The sequence below is a fragment of the Myotis brandtii genome, unplaced genomic scaffold (genome assembly GCF_000412655.1).
Source record: "Myotis brandtii unplaced genomic scaffold, ASM41265v1 scaffold156, whole genome shotgun sequence".
NCBI lineage: Eukaryota > Metazoa > Chordata > Mammalia > Chiroptera > Vespertilionidae > Myotis > Myotis brandtii.
The window spans coordinates 397,380-418,202 of NW_005355666.1; the positions used below are offsets into that span (position 1 = coordinate 397,380).

At 39.4% G+C, this 20,823-nt stretch overlaps 1 protein-coding gene across 1 annotated transcript; it reads left to right on the plus strand.

The window, feature by feature from the left end:
- Positions 1-603: 603 nt before the first annotated feature.
- EIF2S3 (eukaryotic translation initiation factor 2, subunit 3 gamma, 52kDa) lies at positions 604-13,832 on the plus strand. Its single transcript, XM_005861751.2, has 12 exons — positions 604-731; positions 1,217-1,280; positions 2,485-2,612; positions 2,702-2,823; positions 3,583-3,677; positions 5,091-5,249; positions 6,449-6,583; positions 7,865-7,959; positions 8,783-8,927; positions 10,026-10,195; positions 10,782-10,954; positions 13,490-13,832. The coding sequence occupies exons 1-12, from the start codon at positions 663-665 to the stop codon at positions 13,551-13,553; spliced, it is 1,419 nt and encodes a 472-aa protein (XP_005861813.1). The 5' UTR covers positions 604-662; the 3' UTR covers positions 13,554-13,832.
- Positions 13,833-20,823: the final 6,991 nt, after the last annotated feature.

A 20,823-nucleotide genomic window follows, 5' to 3' on the forward strand; every position in this document is an offset into this window, starting at 1 on the left:
ACACCACCTCCCTAGCTCCCCAGAAACCTCTGAGAATAAGTTAAGACTTTGCTTTTCCCATCCGTCGGCCGCGGAACCTCCGCGCGAGGGCGCCCTCCCTGCCGTCTGCCAGTGACTCGAGGCGACGTGAACGTGGCCAGCTCAGCGCATGGCCTCCTCCCCGCCTATAGCTCCGTCACAGGTGGGCCGGACCCAAGCGGACTTCGCCTTATTAAATTGCGGAAGTCAGTAAAAAAATACGTTCCCACAGTCTGTCCTCACATCCTACCTAAGGTTCCCAGGTCCTGAAAAACCCTTCCGGCCACCCCCACGGGAAACCGGAAATGGTTCCTCCCTAGCCAGCGCGCGCGCTGTTAGTTTCACCCGCGTAGCAAGGGGCCTTTCATGGAGCTGCCCTCAGCATTGCCTGCACAAAAAAACCCAACAGGTCCGCTACGAATCGATCCCGAAATTTTGCCTCGTGTTTTCTAGTCATCCTGCCGGCAGGTACTGTAAGAACCCAAGCAGAAAGAAGTCCAAGTAATGAGGTCCTGCTGCACCGACGGTCCTCCTTTCCCCGGCCCGAGCCCTGGCCTGCCTTCCTTTATTCGCCCCGCCCCTCCTCCCCCGCCCTGCCTTTGGTCTGGCGGTTGCCGCGGCGACTTCCTTCCTCTCCCAACAAGATGGCGGGGGGTGAGGCTGGCGTGACTCTCGGCCAGCCACATCTTTCTCGACAGGATCTCGCCACTTTGGTAAGGTTTCGATCTGGGAGGATGCGGAGTGAACTCGGGAGTGGGAGAGACAGGGCCTCCCGAGTGGCGTTGAGACAAGGCAGTGCCGGTCTGCAGGAACGTGGTTAGCTCTGGAGCAGGAGGTCCTGAGCCGCGCTCGCGCCGCCGCCGCCTGCCTCTCGGCAAGTCCGCGAGCTGGGCGGGGGGAGTGATATCGTGAGACCTAAATGTCATTAAGGTTTTCACTTTTGAAAGTTTGTCCTCAGTGCTAATGTCAAGGTTGGGCTGCCTCCGGCCTCTCCATCTTCTCTAGAGAACGGAGTATAGTCTTATGTAGCGATGAGAAGGACTTTTAAAACTTCCCAGTCATCCGAATACAAGATTGCTTATAGAAGAGAGCTATTTGCATGGTGGTGAACTGTAGGTAAAGTGTAAAGTCAAAGGAAAAAGTTGTGATTTGCCTTATGTACAGTGATTAAAAGTAAAAGTAAAATGTTTAATTGCAGGATGTTACCAAATTGACGCCACTTTCACACGAAGTAATCAGCAGACAAGCCACAATTAATATAGGTAAGATAAGGATAACTTCTTGGACACCTGAGTTGCTTGATCTCCAGCAAATGATTTTCTCTCCCTTTGTGTGATTACCTGAATTATATAAGGATGCAGATATTCAAATAGACGTTGAGCACTTGTGAGCAAAGCACCTCCTTGATTTCTTTGGGAAGCACATGTTACCCATGCTTACCTTACAGACTAGGTGAGAAAAAAAAACATACAGGCATATGAGAAGTTTAATAGCATAAGGCAATATGTAGTCATGTAGCACTTTTAAAAGTAAAAATGTGGCTGTACTTGTCACACAGGGTTATTGCAAGGGCAGAGTTTCTTTGAAAGTTTTATTTGATATATAGGCTATTATTAAGTAGAGTATTTTTTTCCCTTAATTGACACCTACAGCTGTAGAGGAGAAGTTATGTTGGCTGAGTGTAAATTTGGGCTATTTGAGAGTCTGTACAAACAGCACAGTAAAGCCTAGTTAAAAGTAAGGCTTTACCATCAGGCTATTAAAGAGTTGTAAGATATATGCTATCCTTGACATCATTACTGTAGTTAAATCTGGGTTTTCTCATTTTCATGGATTCCTTTTGGTTAGGCTCATCATACCTATTTATTTTATTCTGGGAATGCTGGAAAATTTCTGAATATACAAGATACATATTTTTTATTGCATTTTTTATTTTTTGATTTGAGAGAAACATCGATTTGTTGTTCCACTTATTTATGCATTCATTGGTTGCTTCTTGTGTGTACCCTGACCAAAATCGAACCCACAACCTTGGTGTATTAGGATGATGCTCTAACCAACTGAGCTACCCATCCAGGACCTTGAGTGTTTATTTTAAATGAAGGCAGTCTTTCCTGTGGTTAAAAACATGAGATGAATAGTTTTTAGTATGCTAAGTACGGCTTTTTTGTTGTTGTTAATCCTTACCCAAGGATATTTTTTCCATTGACGTTTTAGAGAGTGGAAGGGAGAGGGGAGGCTCTCATCCTTGATGTTTTTGTCTCTCTCCCTCTCCCTTCCTCTCTGAAATCAAGAAAAAAAATTTAAAAAAAGGAATATGTAGGCGCAAAAATTGAAGTCACTGTTGGTTTTACACTGATATTTATAATGAGTTATAGCTTTGTTTTTCTACTCCGTTGTTATTTGCAAAAAATATTTGGTGCAATTGAGTACATGTGAATTAATTTTTTTGAATTTTGTCTGTAGGTACAATTGGCCACGTAGCTCATGGGAAATCCACAGTTGTAAAAGCTATTTCTGGAGTCCACACTGTCAGGTTCAAAAATGAACTAGAAAGAAATATTACAATCAAGCTTGGATATGCTAATGCTAAGGTGAGCCCTGTACTGTGGAACTAGAAATCAACTTTAATTGGAACATGCAGATAACAAATCCCAAATCTTCTTTTCATTGAAACTTTTAGATTTATAAACTTGATGACCCAAGTTGTCCTCGGCCAGAATGTTACAGATCCTGTGGAAGTAGCACACCTGATGAGTTTCCTACAGACATTCCAGGGACCAAAGGAAACTTCAAATTAGTCAGGTGACTTCTTTGGTGCTAAAAACACTTTATACTTTATATTTTATTGTCTTGTAGTTGGAACTCTTTGAAATATATAACCGGGATATTTAACAGAGAGCCTAATCGCTGAATGGTTTTGTTATTTTAACATTATTTTATGTTTTTAAATAGGTGTTTCTGTTCTTAGACAGGGCAGGAACAAAATGATGAGAGAGAATCATTGATCGGCTGCCTTCTGCATGGCTCACAACCCGAGCATGTGCCCTGACCAGGAATTGAACCGTGACCTCCTGGTTCATAGATCTACACTCAACATCTGAGGCACATCAGCCGGGCAGAGAATTTATTCTTGTATCAAAAGCCGGGCCAATTCCAGCTTTTGAAAGTGCTAGCGAAATCAATGTCCATTCTGTTAACACTGTTAACTTTCAGATAGATGACATTCCCTGTATATACTCCATACCGTATTTACTTTCATTGGATTTGGGAGTTTCTGGCTCTTCAGTTATTTCTAGTTATTACATAGCTAATTTCATTTGCTTTGTAATGATCTATAGTGATTTGACTTTCAGCGAGTAGGTAATCTTATTTCCAAGGTCTAGAAACACCAAGTCCTGTAACCACTTGACTTTATAGTAGTAAGAATTATTTATATTTTTTCCATATTCATATATAATATTTATATTCTGCATTTAAACTGATTTAATTTTGGGAAATCTGTAACTTGCATCTTGAAGCATTGATTGATCTTAGGACTGATTGTTATTGCTCCATTGGTAGACATGTTTCCTTTGTTGACTGCCCTGGCCACGATATTTTGATGGCTACTATGCTGAACGGTGCCGCAGTGATGGATGCAGCTCTTCTGTTGATAGGTAAGTAATATCAGAATTGGGTTGGACAAATCAATGTGGAGCAAATCCAAGATGAAATATTTAAAGGGAACTAAGGCCTTTAAAGGCCATATCTATTACCTAAGGGTGACATGAGTGGAAACTAATATGAAATACTAGATGACATCCCTGCCTACCAGCTGTCACAAAATATTAAACAAGATAGACCTAGGGCAGCTGTGGGCAAACTACGGCCTGCGGGCCGGATCCGTCCCGTTTGAAATGAATAAAACTAAAAAAAAAAAAGACCGTACCCTTTTATGTAATGATGTTTACTTTGAATTTATATTAGTTCACACAAACACTCCATCCATGCTTTTGTTCCGGCCCTCCAGTCCAGTTTAAGAACCCATTGTGGCCCTCGAGTCAAAAAGTTTGCCCACCCCTGACCTAGGGCCTATAGAATTCATATGGTAGTATATAGTTTTAAAAGTCAAGAGTTCATTTTCCTTACATCACATGATATAACTTATTTTTATTTTAAATTTACTTGTAAAAGTACATGTGAGTTTTTGTTTTTGTCTCAGCTGTCCACTGCAACATTGATGTATAATGTTTTTATTTAGATGCAAACTCATTCTTAGTAAGTGTCGAAGTTTAAACCTGAATTGGGGTTTTCAGGACTAGGGTTGTACTACCTCCTTATGTGAGCTGTTGAGAGATTTGTTGCTATGGGATATAATTTTTTTAAAGTATGCCAAGGGATATAGTATAGGACACTTGAACATTACTGCATAGAGAGGATGACTGTTGGAGTGCCCAACAAAACATGCCTATTTCTTTATGATACACTGTTAGTTATCTTCACTATTAGTGTTCTTCCCTTTGTTAGGGAATAACCTCTAATAGTTGAAATTCATAGACTGTATTAAGTGTCTTTCCCTCTTAATTACTCTCTGCCTCTTGGGAGCTTGACTAGGCCAGAACATTTCTAATCCTGGATAGAGCCTTATGCCTGAGCAAAAGTTAAGGGCAGACCCTGAGATGCCAAACTTGTTGATTCCAAACTCCTTGCTTAGGACCAGCAATGGGAGCCAAATGATGTGATAACCAGGACCTTCGCCTTGAATAGGTCTAGGACATTCAAATGTTTCCTTTATCACATGCCAGCTAATAAAATATACATAATATAAAACATCATTTTAGCCATTTAAAGTGTACAATTTGGTGACATTAAGTACACTGACGGTGTTGTACAAGCATCACCACTGTCTAGTTCCAGGACATCTTCATTACCCCAAAAGAGAGCCCTATGCCCATTAAACAGTCACTCTATTCTCCCCCGTAGCCCAGCTCCTGGCAACCACTAATCTGCTTTCTGTGTCATGAATTTGCCTCTTCTGACAAATATTTCTCGCTAATTCTCATGCATCTATTTTATTCTTTGTCATTTAGCTGGTAATGAGTCTTGTCCTCAGCCTCAGACTTCTGAACACCTGGCTGCTATAGAAATCATGAAACTGAAGCATATTTTGATTCTACAAAATAAAATAGATTTGGTGAAAGAAAGCCAGGCTAAAGAACAGTATGAACAGATCCTTGCATTTGTACAAGGTAAGAAGCCATAATATCTAATACATCGATGCATCACTTTGAGAGCTATTTAATCCAGGTACCAGATGTTAACTCTTAATAGATTTTATAAAACAGGGTAAGCTTAGGGGTCTTAAGCCTTATTTTTCTCTACCTACCACTGGTGAAATCAATGTTTCTGAATGAATAGACTAAAATATATTTTTGCTGGTTGAAAGTTAGAAGTGAAGTTGTATTCTGAAAACTATCAGTTTTAAAAATCCTCAGTGAGCCCTAGCTGGTTTGGCTCAGTGAATAGAGCGTCAGCCTGGGGACTGAAGAGTCCTGGGTTCAATCCCGTCAAGGGCACATGCCTGGGTTGTGGGCTCGACCCCCAGTAGGGGGTGTGCAGGAGGCAGCCTATCAATGGTTCTCTCTCATCATTGATGTTTCTATCTCTTCCCTCTCCCTTCCTCTCTGAAATCAATGAAAATATATTTTAAAAAAGTAAAAATAAAAAAATCCTCAGTGATAATAAAATGAACAAAGCACTTAAAAAAATAGGTCTTAAATTATTCTTACTGAGTAGCTACTTGGAGAATTGGAACTGACAATCATTTATTTAAACTTCATCATCCCTTTCTCTAATGATCTTCATTTTAGGGAAGACATGATACATCTTATTGTTGACATTCGATTCTCTCTCAGCCATGTTTTTGTTGTTAGAAAGATTGACTTTCCATGAACCCAGTTCTATCATAATGAAAAAGAATAAGTCATATTGATTAAAATTAATTCTGTTTGTTCCATTTCTTTGACTAGCCTGTTTGACATATAATTAATAAGGAGCAAATATTAATATGTGCAGTAGTCTTTGATTAGCAAAGAGTCTGTAATTTTATCTTGACATTTATTGGAAGGTTAATTACATGTTATTGGAAATCTTTCAACTAGTAAAATGTTCTTTCCCAGGAGTGTTAGTATTTTATTCCTTTAAACAGTTTTATCATCTTAGTATAATAAATATACTTTAACATTTTTCTCTTAAAGGGAATAGTATCCATTTTCAGGAGTAAAAGCGAACAGAATACTGCTACCTTTCTAAACAAAAATCACTTTCTCCTGGTTTCTGGCACTTGTGTGGGGATGTGTAGGCATCTGTTTCTTAACAGTTTCCTGTAACATGTATAGAACAAATTTTGTAAAATTGAATTCTGATTTTTCTGAATTTTGTCATATAGGTACAGTAGCAGAAGGTGCTCCTATTATTCCAATTTCTGCTCAGCTGAAATACAATATTGAAGTTGTCTGTGAGTACATAGTAAAGAAAATTCCAGTACCGCCAAGAGATTTTACTTCAGAACCCCGACTTATTGGTAAGTGATAGGATTTATTTTCAACTCTTTTTTAAAAAAGTATATTTTATTGATTTTTTACAGAGAGGAAGGGAGAGGGATAGAGAGTTAGAAACATCAATGTGAGAGAAACATCGATCAGCTGCCTCCTGCACACTCCTTACTGGGTATGTGCCCACAACCAAGGTACATGCCCTTGACCGGAATCGAACCTGGCACCCTTGAGTCCGCAGGCTGACGCTCTATCCACTGAGCCAAACCGGTTAGGGCTGTTTTTAACTCTTAATTGGATCTTTTCTGCATTGCTGATTCCCCCTTAAGAGTATTTACTACTATTTCCTATTTCTTGTACCATTAATGAAGATTTTCATGTCCCTTTCACTTTTATTTAAGTTTAAAATATCAATTTTGCTATAATTTGATCATCAAAGCTTGTGATTTCTTTTTTATTTTATTGATTTCAGAGAGGGAGAGAAACATCAATGATGAGAGAGAATCATTGATCAGCTGCCTACCGCATGCCCCCTACTGGGGATCAAGCCCACAAACCGGCCAGGTGCCCTTGACGGAAATTGAACCCAGGACCCTTTAGTTTGCTGGTCTATGCTCTTACCTACTGAGCCAAACCAGCTAGGGCTAAGCTTGTGATTTCTACAGAGATGTAGGAGCCTTTTCAAAACACATTTGAGCCCTTTTGGGCCTTCACCCAAGGCCCACCTGTGTGTTGTGGGAAGTGTTCTCTTGGGTGATTGTGATGCGTACCCATTGTTAAAAGACACTGCTCTCAGGACCTAAGTGCAGGTCATATAGTCCTAGAGTTGTTTTGTAGTTTTAAAACTAAATTTTTATTTAGAAGTTGTATAGTGGTATATAAAGGAAAGAAAAAAGTCCATAATCTCCCTGCCTCCCTCCCACTTCTAGCCCCTTAGCCCTGAAGTATTTTAGTTTTAGTTTTTCTTTGTGGAAGTGGGATCATACTGTGTGTGTTATTTTATTAACTAGTTTTTTTCTTTAATAGTATCCTTCCAGTTCATTACATATGGTTCTACATTCTTTAATGGCTGCATGACAAACCCTGGTATTGATGTACCATAAAATGCCTCCTGTCAGTGAACTTTTACGTTATTTCCACTTTTCCATAAGGCTGCAGTAATCTCGGAGTAATAATATTAGGTTTTGTCACAAACTCACCCTATGGTGTAAATCTTATGTGTATACTATTTTAGGAAAGTTAACTTAGAAAATAATATTTCATCTAAAATTAAAGTGTGTAGAATCAGCTTTAATTTGTTTTCTTTTTAGTTATTAGGTCCTTTGATGTCAACAAACCTGGCTGTGAAGTTGATGACCTTAAAGGGGGTGTAGCTGGTGGTAGTATTCTAAAAGGAGTGTTAAAGGTAAGTTGGGTTTTGGTTGTTGTGTTTTTGTTTGTTTGTTTGTTTAATTGAGGTAAATTGGTTAATAACATTATTTAAATTTCAGGTTTTTACAACCTTATAATACAATGTCTGTATACTCCATTGAATGCTCACCACCCAAAGTCTACTGGTTATGTTTTTGCTTTGTTTTCCCCTGGTCTTTTTTTCTTCTTAGGTTTTTTTTTTTCTTTTTTCAATTACAGTTTACATTCAGTATTATTCTGTATTTGTTTCAGATGTACAGCAAGTGGTTAGAAAATCATGTACTTCCCTGGTCTTAATTAGGAAAGCAGTATATGGATATTTTAAATTGAAAAATAAAAAAATTTTTTTCTAAAGACATAAAACTCTTTTTAAAAGAATTTATTGATTTGAGAGAGAGAGAGAGAGAGAGATCAATTTGTTCTACTTATTTATGTATCGGTTGCTTCTTGTATGTGCTCTTATTGGGGATCAAATCCGCAACCTTGGCATATTGGGACAACACTAACCAACTGTGCTACTCATTCAGGGCAAAAATTTTTTTTCTTGGTGGTGCCTAGTACTTGATGTAGATGTCTTTTACTACTCCACATTTTTTGTGGAGATAGGCTTATATGGTAGCTGGTTAGAAACAGTTGGATGGTTCTGTTTTGGGAGAACATTTTACTTTTTTTTATTGTTGTGATCTTTGAAATAGAAAAAGGATTGCCCTTTCACTTTTGTGGTCTTTCTGTTAGGACTTTTTATGTGTAAATGGGAATTGTGTTGTCCCTAACTCTAAATGCAGTAATTTTAATTATTAATTTTTTTTTTTTTACAGGTGGGCCAGGAGATAGAAGTCAGACCTGGTATTGTTTCCAAAGATAGTGAAGGAAAACTCATGTGTAAACCAATCTTTTCCAAAATTGTATCACTGTTTGCGGAACATAATGATCTTCAGTACGCTGCTCCAGGGGGTCTTATTGGTAAGGTTTTTCCTCTCGTCCCTATGTTTTTTTTGAGAGGCAGGAAGGGAGAGGGAGAGAAAAACATCAATGTGAGAGAGGGAAGCATCGATTGGCTGCCTCCTACATGCCCCCCATTGCGGATCAAGCCCACAACCTGGGCATGTGCCCCAACTGACTGAGAATTGAGGACCTTGCAGTATATGGGATGACACCCAACCAACTAAGCCACACCAGCCAGGGCACATCTCTACATTTTCATTTGTGGATATTCATGGCACTTTTCAAGGGAAGTGGATTACTCAAAAAGATATAGATTTTTTTTTTTAAAATTCTCACCCCAGGATATGTTCTTCATTAATTTTGGAGAGGGGGGAAAGGGAGAGGGAGCGGGGGAGAAAGATTACTCTTGTAGCCACCACCCAGCTTCAACAAATTACCAATACTCTCCCAATCTTGTTTCCTCTTTATATCTCTGTTCCTCTCCTCCTCAAAAGATACACTGCTAAAACATTTTGAAGTGGATCCTAGGAGTCATATATGAAATCTTTAAGCTATTTTTTTGACTAGCCTTCCAGGGGAGAAATGGCAGGCAGATATTCTTCACACTACCCATGAATTTTGTATCTTTTTAACCTTCATTAAGGATAGATTGATTTTTTAGTTAGGCTGTTATCTCTTTGCCCTTTGTTTAGAATTTAAGTGAAGGGAGTCTTTCTGATTTCAAATGCACAACTAACTTGGGAGTTTACAATTCTATTTCTTCAGATAAAATGGATTTTTTGTCAAACCTATGTAGCTGTTATGTTACTATGAAAATCTAAGTATTAAAATGTACAGGTATGTGCTGTACTTGTTTGAGTACGTTTTGGGGTAAACAGCTTTGTAGGGGGAAAAATTGGAACATGTATATACATACATATATACATATATATATGTATGTATATATATATGCACATACACTAGAGGCCCGATGCACAAAATTCATGCAAGGGGCTCGGCCCTTGCAGCCTTGGCCAGCCCTTGCAGCCCTGGCTTCGTCCGGAAGGTCAATTGGCTGTTCGGTCTAATTAGCATATTAGCTCTTTATTTTATAGGATATATCTTATTTTATATCAGGAGTTGGAACCAAAATTGACCCCACTTTGTGCCGGGCTGACAGAATGGTGGGGCAGGTACTTGGTGCAGTTGGAGCTTTACCTGAGATCTTCACAGAATTGGAAATCTCCTATTTCCTGCTTAGACGCCTTCTAGGGGTACGCACTGAAGGAGACAAAAAAGCGGCAAAAGTAAGTGCTTTCCATAATTCCTGTTTCAGAAAAGTGACAGTGATGTGAAGACCGGTCTCACAGTTAACATGGGATTCAAAAAAAAAAGTAAATTTGACTTCTTGAAAATGGAGAATTTCGATAAGGCATTCAGTTTAAAGTGAAACCAAACAAAACGGAAAAGTATGTCATGTGTCAATGATTTAGTCCTGTTATCCATTTCATTTGTTTTTTATTTTTGTTAATCTTCAGCTGAGGATATTTTCCCATCGATTTTTAGAGAGAGTGGAAGGGAGGGGGAGAGACAGAAAAAAACATCAGTGTGTCCTCCAATTGATTGGTTGCCTCTCGCACGTGCTCCAACCAGGGCCAGAGATTGAGCCTGCAACTGAGGCATGTGCCCTTGACGAATCAAACCCGGGCCCATGCTCTATCCACTGAGCTAACCTGGATAAGGCATCATTTGATTTTTTTTTTTTAAGTTTCAAGATTATGCTGGCAGAGATGGAAAGTTGCTGACATCTGTTGTTGGCAAGGATGTCAGAAAATGAATAGTAAGTTTTGGAACACATTTTCTTGATATTGGGGTTTATTTTTATTTCCCTAGGTGCAAAAGTTGTCTAAGAATGAAGTGCTCATGGTGAACATAGGATCCCTGTCGACTGGAGGAAGAGTTAGTGCAGTCAAGGCCGATTTGGGCAAAATTGTTTTGACTAATCCTGTGTGCACAGAAGTAGGAGAAAAAATTGCCCTTAGCCGAAGGGTTGAGAAACACTGGCGGTAAGTGTATTAGCCTTTGTCACTGTCTATTAAAGAAGACACAGTTAATTTTCTTAGATCCTTGGTGGTGCGCGCGCGTGCGCGCGCGCACACACACACACACACACACACACACATATACTTGAATACAACCGTTATTGTGGCTTTAACTCTAAACTATATTTATTTGGATGACTTTGTAATCTGTATTTCCAGCCGTGATTTGTGATGGACACCTATCAAAAACCAATGAATTTGGTTCAGTATTTCCCTTGTCTTTGGCTTTTTAAAACTTTCATTTGGAAATAAGTTCAGACTTAACAGGAAAATTACAAGAGTTGCACATACAACTCCTGTATTCCCTTTTCCCAAATGCACAATTTACTTGTGTGTGTGCATATATATACTAGGAGTAGCTCTCTGCTGCTTGCCTTAGCTGGCCACCCTGCCCACCACCGCTGGTAGCTCTCCCCTGCTCATTGCTCGCTGCCCCGCCCTCCTATAGCTCTTCCTGCTCTTAGCTTGCTGCCCCACCCTCCTGTAGCACTCCACTGCTTGTAGATCGGTCGTGATGTTATGGCATCCTGGCTAATTTGCATATTCTTCTATTATTAGATGTATAAACATTTTTTCTGAGCTGTTTGAGGATTAGGTTGTTTATAACCATGCCCCTTGATCTCATAATACTTCATATAGTTCCTAAAAACAAAGATATTTTCTTATATAACCACGTAAAGAAGTTTAACATTGATAAAATAATAAAATCTACAGTCCATATTCCAGTTTTATTGTTTGTCCCAATATTGTCCTCTACGTCCTTCCAATCTGGGTCATGCATTGCATTTAGTTTTTATGTCTCTTTGATCTCTAATCTGAAATTTCCTTAACCTTTCATTGTCTTGGCATTGTCAGCTTTGAAGAATACAAGCTAGTTACTTTATAGACTATTCCTCAATTTGGGTTTATCTGATGTTTCCTAAGATTAGACTCAGGTTTTATATTCTTGGCTGGAATACTTATATAGGTGGTGATGTATCCTTAGAGAATCACTAAAATTGTTCAAAGAAATGAGAGCATCTGAATGAGTCTTACATTCTTTTTTTTTAATATTTTTTTTATTGAGTTCAGAGAGGAAAGGAAAGGGAGAGAGAGAAACATCAATGATGAGAGAGAATCAGTGATCGTCTGCCTCCTGCACGCCCCCTACTGGGAATCGAGCCCATAATCCTGGCATGTGCCCTGATTGGGAATCAAACCAGTGATCTCTTGATTCCTGGGTCTACGCGCAACCACTGAGCCACACTGGCCGGGTGATTCTTACATTCTTTAGAATTGTAGTTTTAATCCATGTGGAGGTGGATTTTGTTCTAGAAGCTACAGTTGAGTTAGCAATCCAGCTTAGTCACTTATTAGAGCAGACATTGGAAGAGGGAGCAGAGGTCTCTACTGTTGAGAGTAATCCTATATAATAAAGAGCTAATATGCAAATGGTCGTCGGGCCAGGGGACCTGGGACCTGAGGCCGTGCCCCCCAGCACCGGGGCCAGGGGACCTGGAGCCACGCCCCTGGGTGGGGCCAGCCAGGTCTTGGTCTTGCCCAGTGGGGGTGGGGCTGACCGGGTCTTGGTCTGGCGCGATTTTGAGGTGCACGCGGGTGGGCGGGGACTTGACTCTCGGTCCCACAGCGTGCCCCAGACTCTGACAGGAGGGAGATTTTCATATATCTTTTTACTGATTTTCTTTCATCTCTGACACTTATATTATAGAGAAAGGGCAAATAGCAATATTAAAATATTTCCTCTAATTAATTCACTTTTAATGTGCACGAATTTTGTGCACCGGGCCACTGGTCTGCCAATAATAGATTATCTAGTCCTTTAGTTTAATTTCCTTTACCAGCTAAGGTAATGCTAAAGCCATTGTGATATGCTGAGGTGCTTTAAAAGTATCAGAGTGAGGGGTTTTATAACAGCACTAGAGGCCCCTTGCACGAAGAGATTCGTGCAATAGGTCTTCCCTTCCCCTGGCTGCTGGCACCGGTTTTCCTCCGGCACCCGGGACCCAGGCCTTCACTCCTCTGGCTCGGAGCCTTCCATCTTCGCTGCTCTGGCCCAGAGCCTTCCGTCTTTGCTCTGCCGCTTCGCGCCTACACATGCAAATTAACCGCCATCTTTGTTGGGTTAATTTGCATACTCCTGGTTGGCTGGTGAGCATAGCGGAGGGACGGTCAATTTACATGTTTGTCTATTATTAGGTAAGATGGTTCCTTAGGTGGGTGGGAAGGCTCTTGACAGTTCTGAAGGAGTAGATGTATTTTGATAGAGTGAAGATGAGCATATTTATAGTAGCAATTTTTTTTTTCTTCTGTCATTCATTCTGACTAGAGTCCATCTGTCTGGGTCTAAGAATCTAAGATGATAGTGTGAGCTTTATGGAGAAGCAGGTTTTGGAAACATTCTGATTGAGCAGATAGGCAAGTAAAACCAGTTATGTCAAATGATTGTGTGGTAATAATGAAATAGCCCCAAAATCAGTTTCTTTTATTTTCATTTTGCAGTTTAATTGGTTGGGGTCAAATAAGAAGAGGAGTGACAATCAAGCCAACAGTAGATGATGACTGAAGAATTCGGAACAAGTCAGATTTTCAAAGTAGTGCCTGGGGAGTGAACTTCACCTTAGCGATTACTGTCATTTTTTGGTGATGCAAATGTAACCTCTCTAGTACTGAAATAAGGTCTACAATAAATGCAAAAATTACTGGATTGATTCTCTCAGAAACTACTCATTCCCAAATAATGTCTAAATTACATAACTGCTGGTTTGAAATGAAACTACTACAGTTAGCTTTTGCTGTAGCACATGTACCACCGAACCTGTTTGAAATAAATTTTTTCTTCTTATTTTCATGATTCATCTTTGAGTAGCTTCAGGCTTGAAAGGATTATTACATCAGTAAAAACTTGGAGATACAAATTCTTGAAGACCAGCTTCCCTTTGCCTCATATTTTATGTTGTTTTATTTTCACAGTTTTGAGTAAAAGAAATGAATAGGTTCAAATAAAATTATCCTTCAGAGCAAGCGTGTCACACTCAAAGGTTAACATGGGCTAAATTAGGCTTAAGTTTATGTGGGCGGCAAAAAAACCCCAAAAGCTTCAATTTTCATAGAAACGTAGGTTTATTTTGATAGAGACATTCTGAATGCAAAGGGCTGAAATAAATGAGTCATTGTTAACAAAATAATAGAACATTTTAATAAAAATATTTTTTCTTGAACATTAACTTACCAGACACTGAATAACCACACAAATTAATAAGTGTAATGCAAATAAACCTATTTTTCTTGTTCTCCAAAAGCGAAATCTTTTCTGTTGCGCACAACAAGCAAGTCAGTCCAAGACTAATGACATGGCAATCGGCTGCTAAAATATTTGCTGCTAGTATTAGTGGAGAGAAATGGTGTCCCTGCGCATAAGGTGCATAAGGAAAATGAATGCAACACGGTTATAGTAATCAGTCATTAGTGAATGTAGTTTGTTATGTATAACAGGATATTGTAAAAATTAAGTTACAGATTTAAAAAAAATATATAGATTTCAGAGAGGAAGGGAGAGGGAGAGAAACATCAATGATGAAAGAAAATCATTGATTGGCTGCCTCCTGCACGTCCCCCCATGGGGATCAAGCCTGCAACCCAGGCATGTGCCCTTGACTGAAATTGAACCTGGGACCCTTCAGTCCGCAGGCTGATGCTCTATCCACTGAGCCAAACCAGCTAGGGCAAGTTACAAAATTTTTATTAAAAAGTTTCTTCCATTATATTGGCTGGGCCACAAAAATATTTGTTGTGGGCTGCGAGTTTGATGTGCTTGCTTTGGAGCATGAGTGCTGGTTACTGTGGGCACACCCCTCCTCCACCCCTCTTTCTCTCTTTCTGGACTGGAATACAAGAAACAAGTCAGAAGTTCTCACCCTTTCCCTATGAAATCCTGTAATTGTGTTGGTTGACACCTGAAATCCAACAGCCTTCTCCCATTGCAAATACTGTTACACCAGGTGCTTCTAGATAAGTAAGATCTTCCAAGGCCTTATTTATGAGATTCTAATAGTAATCTTTGGGATTTATTATAGGTATATACTTACTGATTACAGAGAGGGACAGGGAGAGAGAAACATCAATGATGAGAGAATCATTGATCAGCTGCCTCCTGCACACCCCACACCAGGGATGGAGTCCACAATCGGTCATATGCCCTGACCAAGAATCAAACTGTGACCTGGTTCATGGGTCAATGTTCAACCACTGAGCCACCAGCCGGGCAAAGTTTTGTGTGTTGTTTTGTTTTTTAATATTAGTAATCTAATGAGCTTTCAAGAGAAAAGATGTTAGAAAGCAAGGGGTGTGCCCTTTGATTTTTAACTTATTCTCCATGTTCCTGTACTTTTCATGTGCTGTGCTGTTTAATTTTTACTTATTTTTTGTTTCATAAGATTCTGTTAGAGCAGTGGTTCTCAACTCTGAATGACATTAGAATTGTTGGAGAAATCTGAAAAAAAGAAAGCTGCCTGCCCTAGCTGGTTTGGCTCAGTGGATAGAACATGGGCCTGCGGACTGAAGGGTCCCAGGTTCAATTCCCGGTCAGGGCACATACCCAGGTTGCAGGCTTATCCCCAGTAGGGGGGGGCATGCAGGCAGCCAATCCATGATTCTCTCTTACCATTGAGGTTTCTATCTCTCCCTCTCCCTCTCTGAAATCAATAAAATAAGTATTTTTTAATAAAAGATAGATGCCCCACAGAGATTCTGATTTAATTGGCTTGGGGTGGAGCTGAGGTGTGATGTTTTTAAAAACTCCCCACTGTTGAGAAACAAGTTTAGAGAGTTGAGAAGTAGGTGTATCAGATAACACAGAATCTTACTGAGTTTTGGTAGTCTGATAATACCCTAGTTTGCTTTTCAATTTGCATTTAATGTGGGATTGGATGCCATAGTCATAATAGTATGCTCTTTTGGGCATTGAAGCTGGTGTGTCATAGAACTTTAGTATCTATGACTGAGTTATGTAAGTATAAGTTTTGAGGAACCATATTAATGTTACATACTTGGTTGACTTTGAAGGGTTGTGTTATAGCGTCTGGAACACATTTAAATAAAACAAGGTTCTAATCCAAACATTAAGTTTATATCTAATATGTCCCCCTGTGTTTTCTAAGCATTTCCCAGAAATTCTGGAATGATGTAAGATCCAGAGCTTTGCAATAGTTGACTAATTTATTATTTTTAAAAATATTCTTAATTTTTATAGACAAAGGGAGAAACACTGATATGAGAGCAAAATATTGATAGGCTGCCTCTGCACGCCCCTACCAGAGATCCAGCTCACAACTTGGGCATGTGCCCTGACTGGGAATCAAATCAGCAACCTTTAGGAGCACAGGATGATGCCCAACCAACCGAGCCACACTGGCCAGCGCAACTAATTTAATTAAGCTCATGTCAGAATTGAAACCAGAAGTCTCTTACATGAATTTCAATAAATTTGCAAAGCACTGTGCTTAGTGTAAATGGGAATATACAAATAAAACAATGAGCCTTATTTTCATAGAACTTAAAGTTGGTACAGTGATTCTCAGCAAAAGACATACCTAGTTGAGAATCTGCCTATAATGTGATGTTGCTGATGAAAGTTCATTGCATCTAAATTCTGTTGGCTCTCGTCAGCAAGATCTTTTCAGAATCTGACCAGTTCTCATCACCTCCGCTGCTACCATCTTACTTATAGTCACCAGTGACAATAACCCTATAACTCCTTCCTGCTTCCACACTTTCACCACTGCAGTCTGTTCTCAACATAAGTAGGTACCCTTTTTGTAAGCGAATGCTATGTACAACTCTGATAAATTATAAAGTTAGTCTCACAGAAGTGGGGGGGGGGGGGCATAAGGACAATGAAGCTGTGACATCATCCAAATGATATCCAGGCTGACCTAAAAAGCTCTATGCACTATTTCACTCTTTGTGGATAACCTCCCAAAATGTGTGTGTGTTTACATTTGGCTTTTGCAGAGAAAAAAGAACTTTCCTTCTAATATAAGAGTGTGCAAAAAGTTGCACTCATAAAATTTCTGAAATGCCATTTTTAGAAAAAAATGTGGTAAAGCTTCCATTGAAATGGATACTTTTCTAGAAGTACATAAAAACATTTTTAAAATACCAAAAATGAAGCAGGTGCCCTTAAAATATTGATAATCAAGAAACTGAGCATGTTAAAAAAGTACCTTTGCAAAAATTTTCACATTCTGCCAAATTTTAAGGAATAGGTAATTCTGATACTTAAATTGTTCCAGAAAATAGGAAATGAAGAGGGGGCAAAAAAAGGAGACATCATAACTCATTGTTCAAAATTATTCTATCCCTGCTGTCCAAAACTGGAAAGAATACTACCAAAAACAACAAAACCACTAGAGACTTCATCCTATATAATAAAGAGCTAATATGCAAATAGTCATCACGCCCTCATGCCCTTGCGCCCTCACACCCTCATGCCAGAACTGCTCAGACACTCAACACTGGGGTGAGTGGAATGGGGACCAGCCAGGCACAAATGAGCTTGTGAGAAAGGAATGGGGACCAGCCAAGCTGCGGCCTGGGAGAGGAACAAGCCACCCACCCCACAGTTCTAGGTGCCAGCGGCTGCAGCCCGGGCGAAGCCACCCGCCCATGGTCCCCTGCAAAGGCAAAGCCGGCCCAGATCCTGGGTGCCTGCAGCCGGCCAGAGGAAGGGAAGCCTGGGTCCTGGGTACCTGCGACCGGCTGGAGGAAGGAATCCTGGGTCCCAGGTGCGGGGCGAGGCAGAGGTGATTAGGGGAGATCAGGTCAGCAGGGGAGCAGCTAGGGGCAATCAGGCCGGTAGGGGAGCAGTTAGGGGCGATCAGGCAGGCAGGCAGAGGTGGTTAGTGATGATCAGGCAGGCAGGCGGGCGAGCGGTTAGGAGCTAGTGGTCTCGGATTGCGAGAGGCAGTCAGACATCCCCCAAGGGGTCCCAGATTGGAGAGGGTGCAGGCCGGGCTGAGGGACCCCACCCCCCTGCATGAATTTCGTGCACTGGGCCTCTAGTAAAGTTATAAAATTTATATTAAAATATTAGTAAATTAAGTCCAGCAATATATATAAAAAATAATGCATTCTTGTGTACACTTGAGTGTTTTTATCGGTTGAAATAAAAAGCATACCTTGAAGATGTATTTGGTACAATTCAAAAATTTAAAAACATAGGTGATGTAGAGAAGAAAACTATTAACTTGTGTACTTAGAGAACTATCAGAATTATCATTTTTAATGATGAAAAATTTTCATCTTGATAAAACGTTTCACTTGAATAGAAAGGGGGCTTGTGGGGTTAATAAAATGACTAGGGTGAAATTTACAGGGTGGGAAGCAGTCATCAATTGCATTCCACCAGAATTCATGTTATTGTTTTGTTTCTGAATTTTCAAGTCCTAGAACAAGTCAAGAATGTCAGCTGCCACTTCAATTCTACAACATGATTCTCTGGGGCTTAGCACATAAGATATAAATATTGGGAATGGAAGTGACAGAACATTATTTACTAGGTCTAAGGTTGTCTACTTGAAAAGACAACCCAGAAACTGAAAAGCTTGAACTGCTAAGAGAATTCAGTAAAGTGACAGAGTTCAAGATAAACATGCAAAAATTATTAGTTTACTAAATAATTTACTCATTTACAACACACAGATACACAAATCAGAAAATGCAATAGTTATAAACCATCCAGGTATAAATTTGGCAAGAATATTCAAGGTATATATGAATACAACCAACATTTGCTGAAAGACAAAAAAGGAGATATGAATAATAAGAAAATAGGCAATATTCTTGGATGGGAATACTCAACATTGTACAGATGACTGCCATTTTTTCCATAAAAGTGCAATCAATAAAAATTTCAATAAGACTTTAAAGAACTTGTTCAGCTAAACATAAAAATTTGGAAAAGTAAATTCACAAGAATAGTAAATAAACTTTGAAAAGGAATTATGATGGGAGAGTTGACATATAAAGCCACAATATAAGAAGCATGGTATTAATACAGAAATAGATCAATCATTGGAACAAACTATAACCAGATCTAAAATTTTAATAATATATACTATAGGTAGCATTTTATGTCAGTGAAGAAAAAGATAGACTGTGTTTTAGTCCAAATGGCTAGCTATTTGGCGATAGAGATATTTTATTGAAAATCATATGTAAAACTTAATCGAGACAAAATTATGAACAAAGAAAATAAGAGATTATTTTAGTAATTTGGATGGGGAAGGCAAAACAAACCCAAAAATTATAAAGGAAAAGTTGACAGATCCAATAAATAAAAGTTCAAAACTTATGGCCAAAGATATTGCAGATTTAAAAGATGATAGGTTGAGAGAAAATTCTTAAAACTTACATGACACGTGAAAAATTAATATTCCCAGTATAAATCAGTAATATAAAAATAGAATAGAATTGAGACAAAATACATATTGCATTGCTTTAGGTGGCTAAAAACTAGCAGGAAGAGAACTCCTATAGACTCATGAGCACATTGATTTGGTTTGGGCATCTGGAGAAGTTAGTGACAGTGAAATGGTCCCACACGCAGGAGCATATGCAGCATCTCACCTCCATGGAGTTTTCTTAGTGCCTCAGACTCCACAACAGGAAAGGACTGTTGTGACTTATAAGATAGCGTCTTATTGCTGAAACCGGTTTGGCTCAGTGGATAGAGCGTCGGCCTGCGGACTGAAAGGTCCCAGGTTCGATTCCAGTCAAGGGCATGTACCTGGGTTGCGGGCACATCCCCAGTGGGAGATGTGCAGGAGGCAGCTGATTGATGTTTCTCTCCCATCGATCTTTCTAACTATCTCTCTCCCTTTCTCTCTGTAAAAAAATCAATAAAATATATTAAAAAAAAAAGATAGCGTCTTATTGGATCATGAAAATGAGTTTTGTGCTGAACCATTGTTCTTTTATACTCAGAGATCATATCATTGTTCAGGAAGAACTTAGACAAATATTCCTCTTACTATGCTTGCATTTAAGGGAACGTTTACAAACATTTGGCATCAGGGTAATAATCACACTGTATTCTGGAGGATAAGGCACCATTAGTGAATAATGTGTCTGACTTCAGCTTTTTGGCAACAGGGAAAATCCATCTCGCAAATATGTATAGGCTATTTATAGAAGAAATACAAATATCCAATACACATTTGTGAAGTGCTCAGCCTATCTAGTAATAAGGAATGTGAAAACTAACAGTGTGATTCATTTTTCACTCTTTAAAATTGGCAAAAATTAAAACAATTTATAGCAGTCAGTGTTGGTGAGGATATAAACAGGTACATTCTTTAAAGAAGACAGTTTGATTATAACAAGATTTAAAATATCTCACCCTTTAACCCAGAATCCCACATGGGGGAATGTATCATAAAAAAATATTTGCTCATGATGTTTATTTCAGCATTGTTTCTTTTTTTAATTTCCTTTTTTTTTGAGGGGGGGGTTAATCCTTGCCTCAATTGATTTTTAGAGAGAGTGGAAGAGAGCGAAAGACAGAGAGAAACATCAATGTGAGCATGAGTCCTGACCAGGGCCCAGTGCTGGGGAGGTGACTGGAATCGAACCTGGGACACTTTGGTCTGCAGGCCGATGCTCTGACCACTGAGCCAAACTGGCTAGGGCAGTTTGTCTCTTTTTATTGCTGAGTAGTATTTCACTGTAAAGATATACCACATTTATCCATTCACCTATTGATGGACATTAGGATTGTTTCCACTTTTTTGGCTATTAAGAATAATGCTGCTATGAACATTAGCATTCAAGTTTGT

Bases quoted from the DNA above. Each gene is read 5' to 3' on its own strand.
- EIF2S3 (XM_005861751.2), top strand. From the start codon at position 663: ATGGCGGGGGGTGAGGCTGGCGTGACTCTCGGCCAGCCACATCTTTCT. The intron at 1,281-2,484 runs GTAAGATAAGGA...TTTTGTCTGTAG, and splicing joins ACAAGCCACAATTAATATAG to GTACAATTGGCCACGTAGCT. The intron at 2,824-3,582 runs GTGACTTCTTTG...CTCCATTGGTAG, and splicing joins GGAAACTTCAAATTAGTCAG to ACATGTTTCCTTTGTTGACT.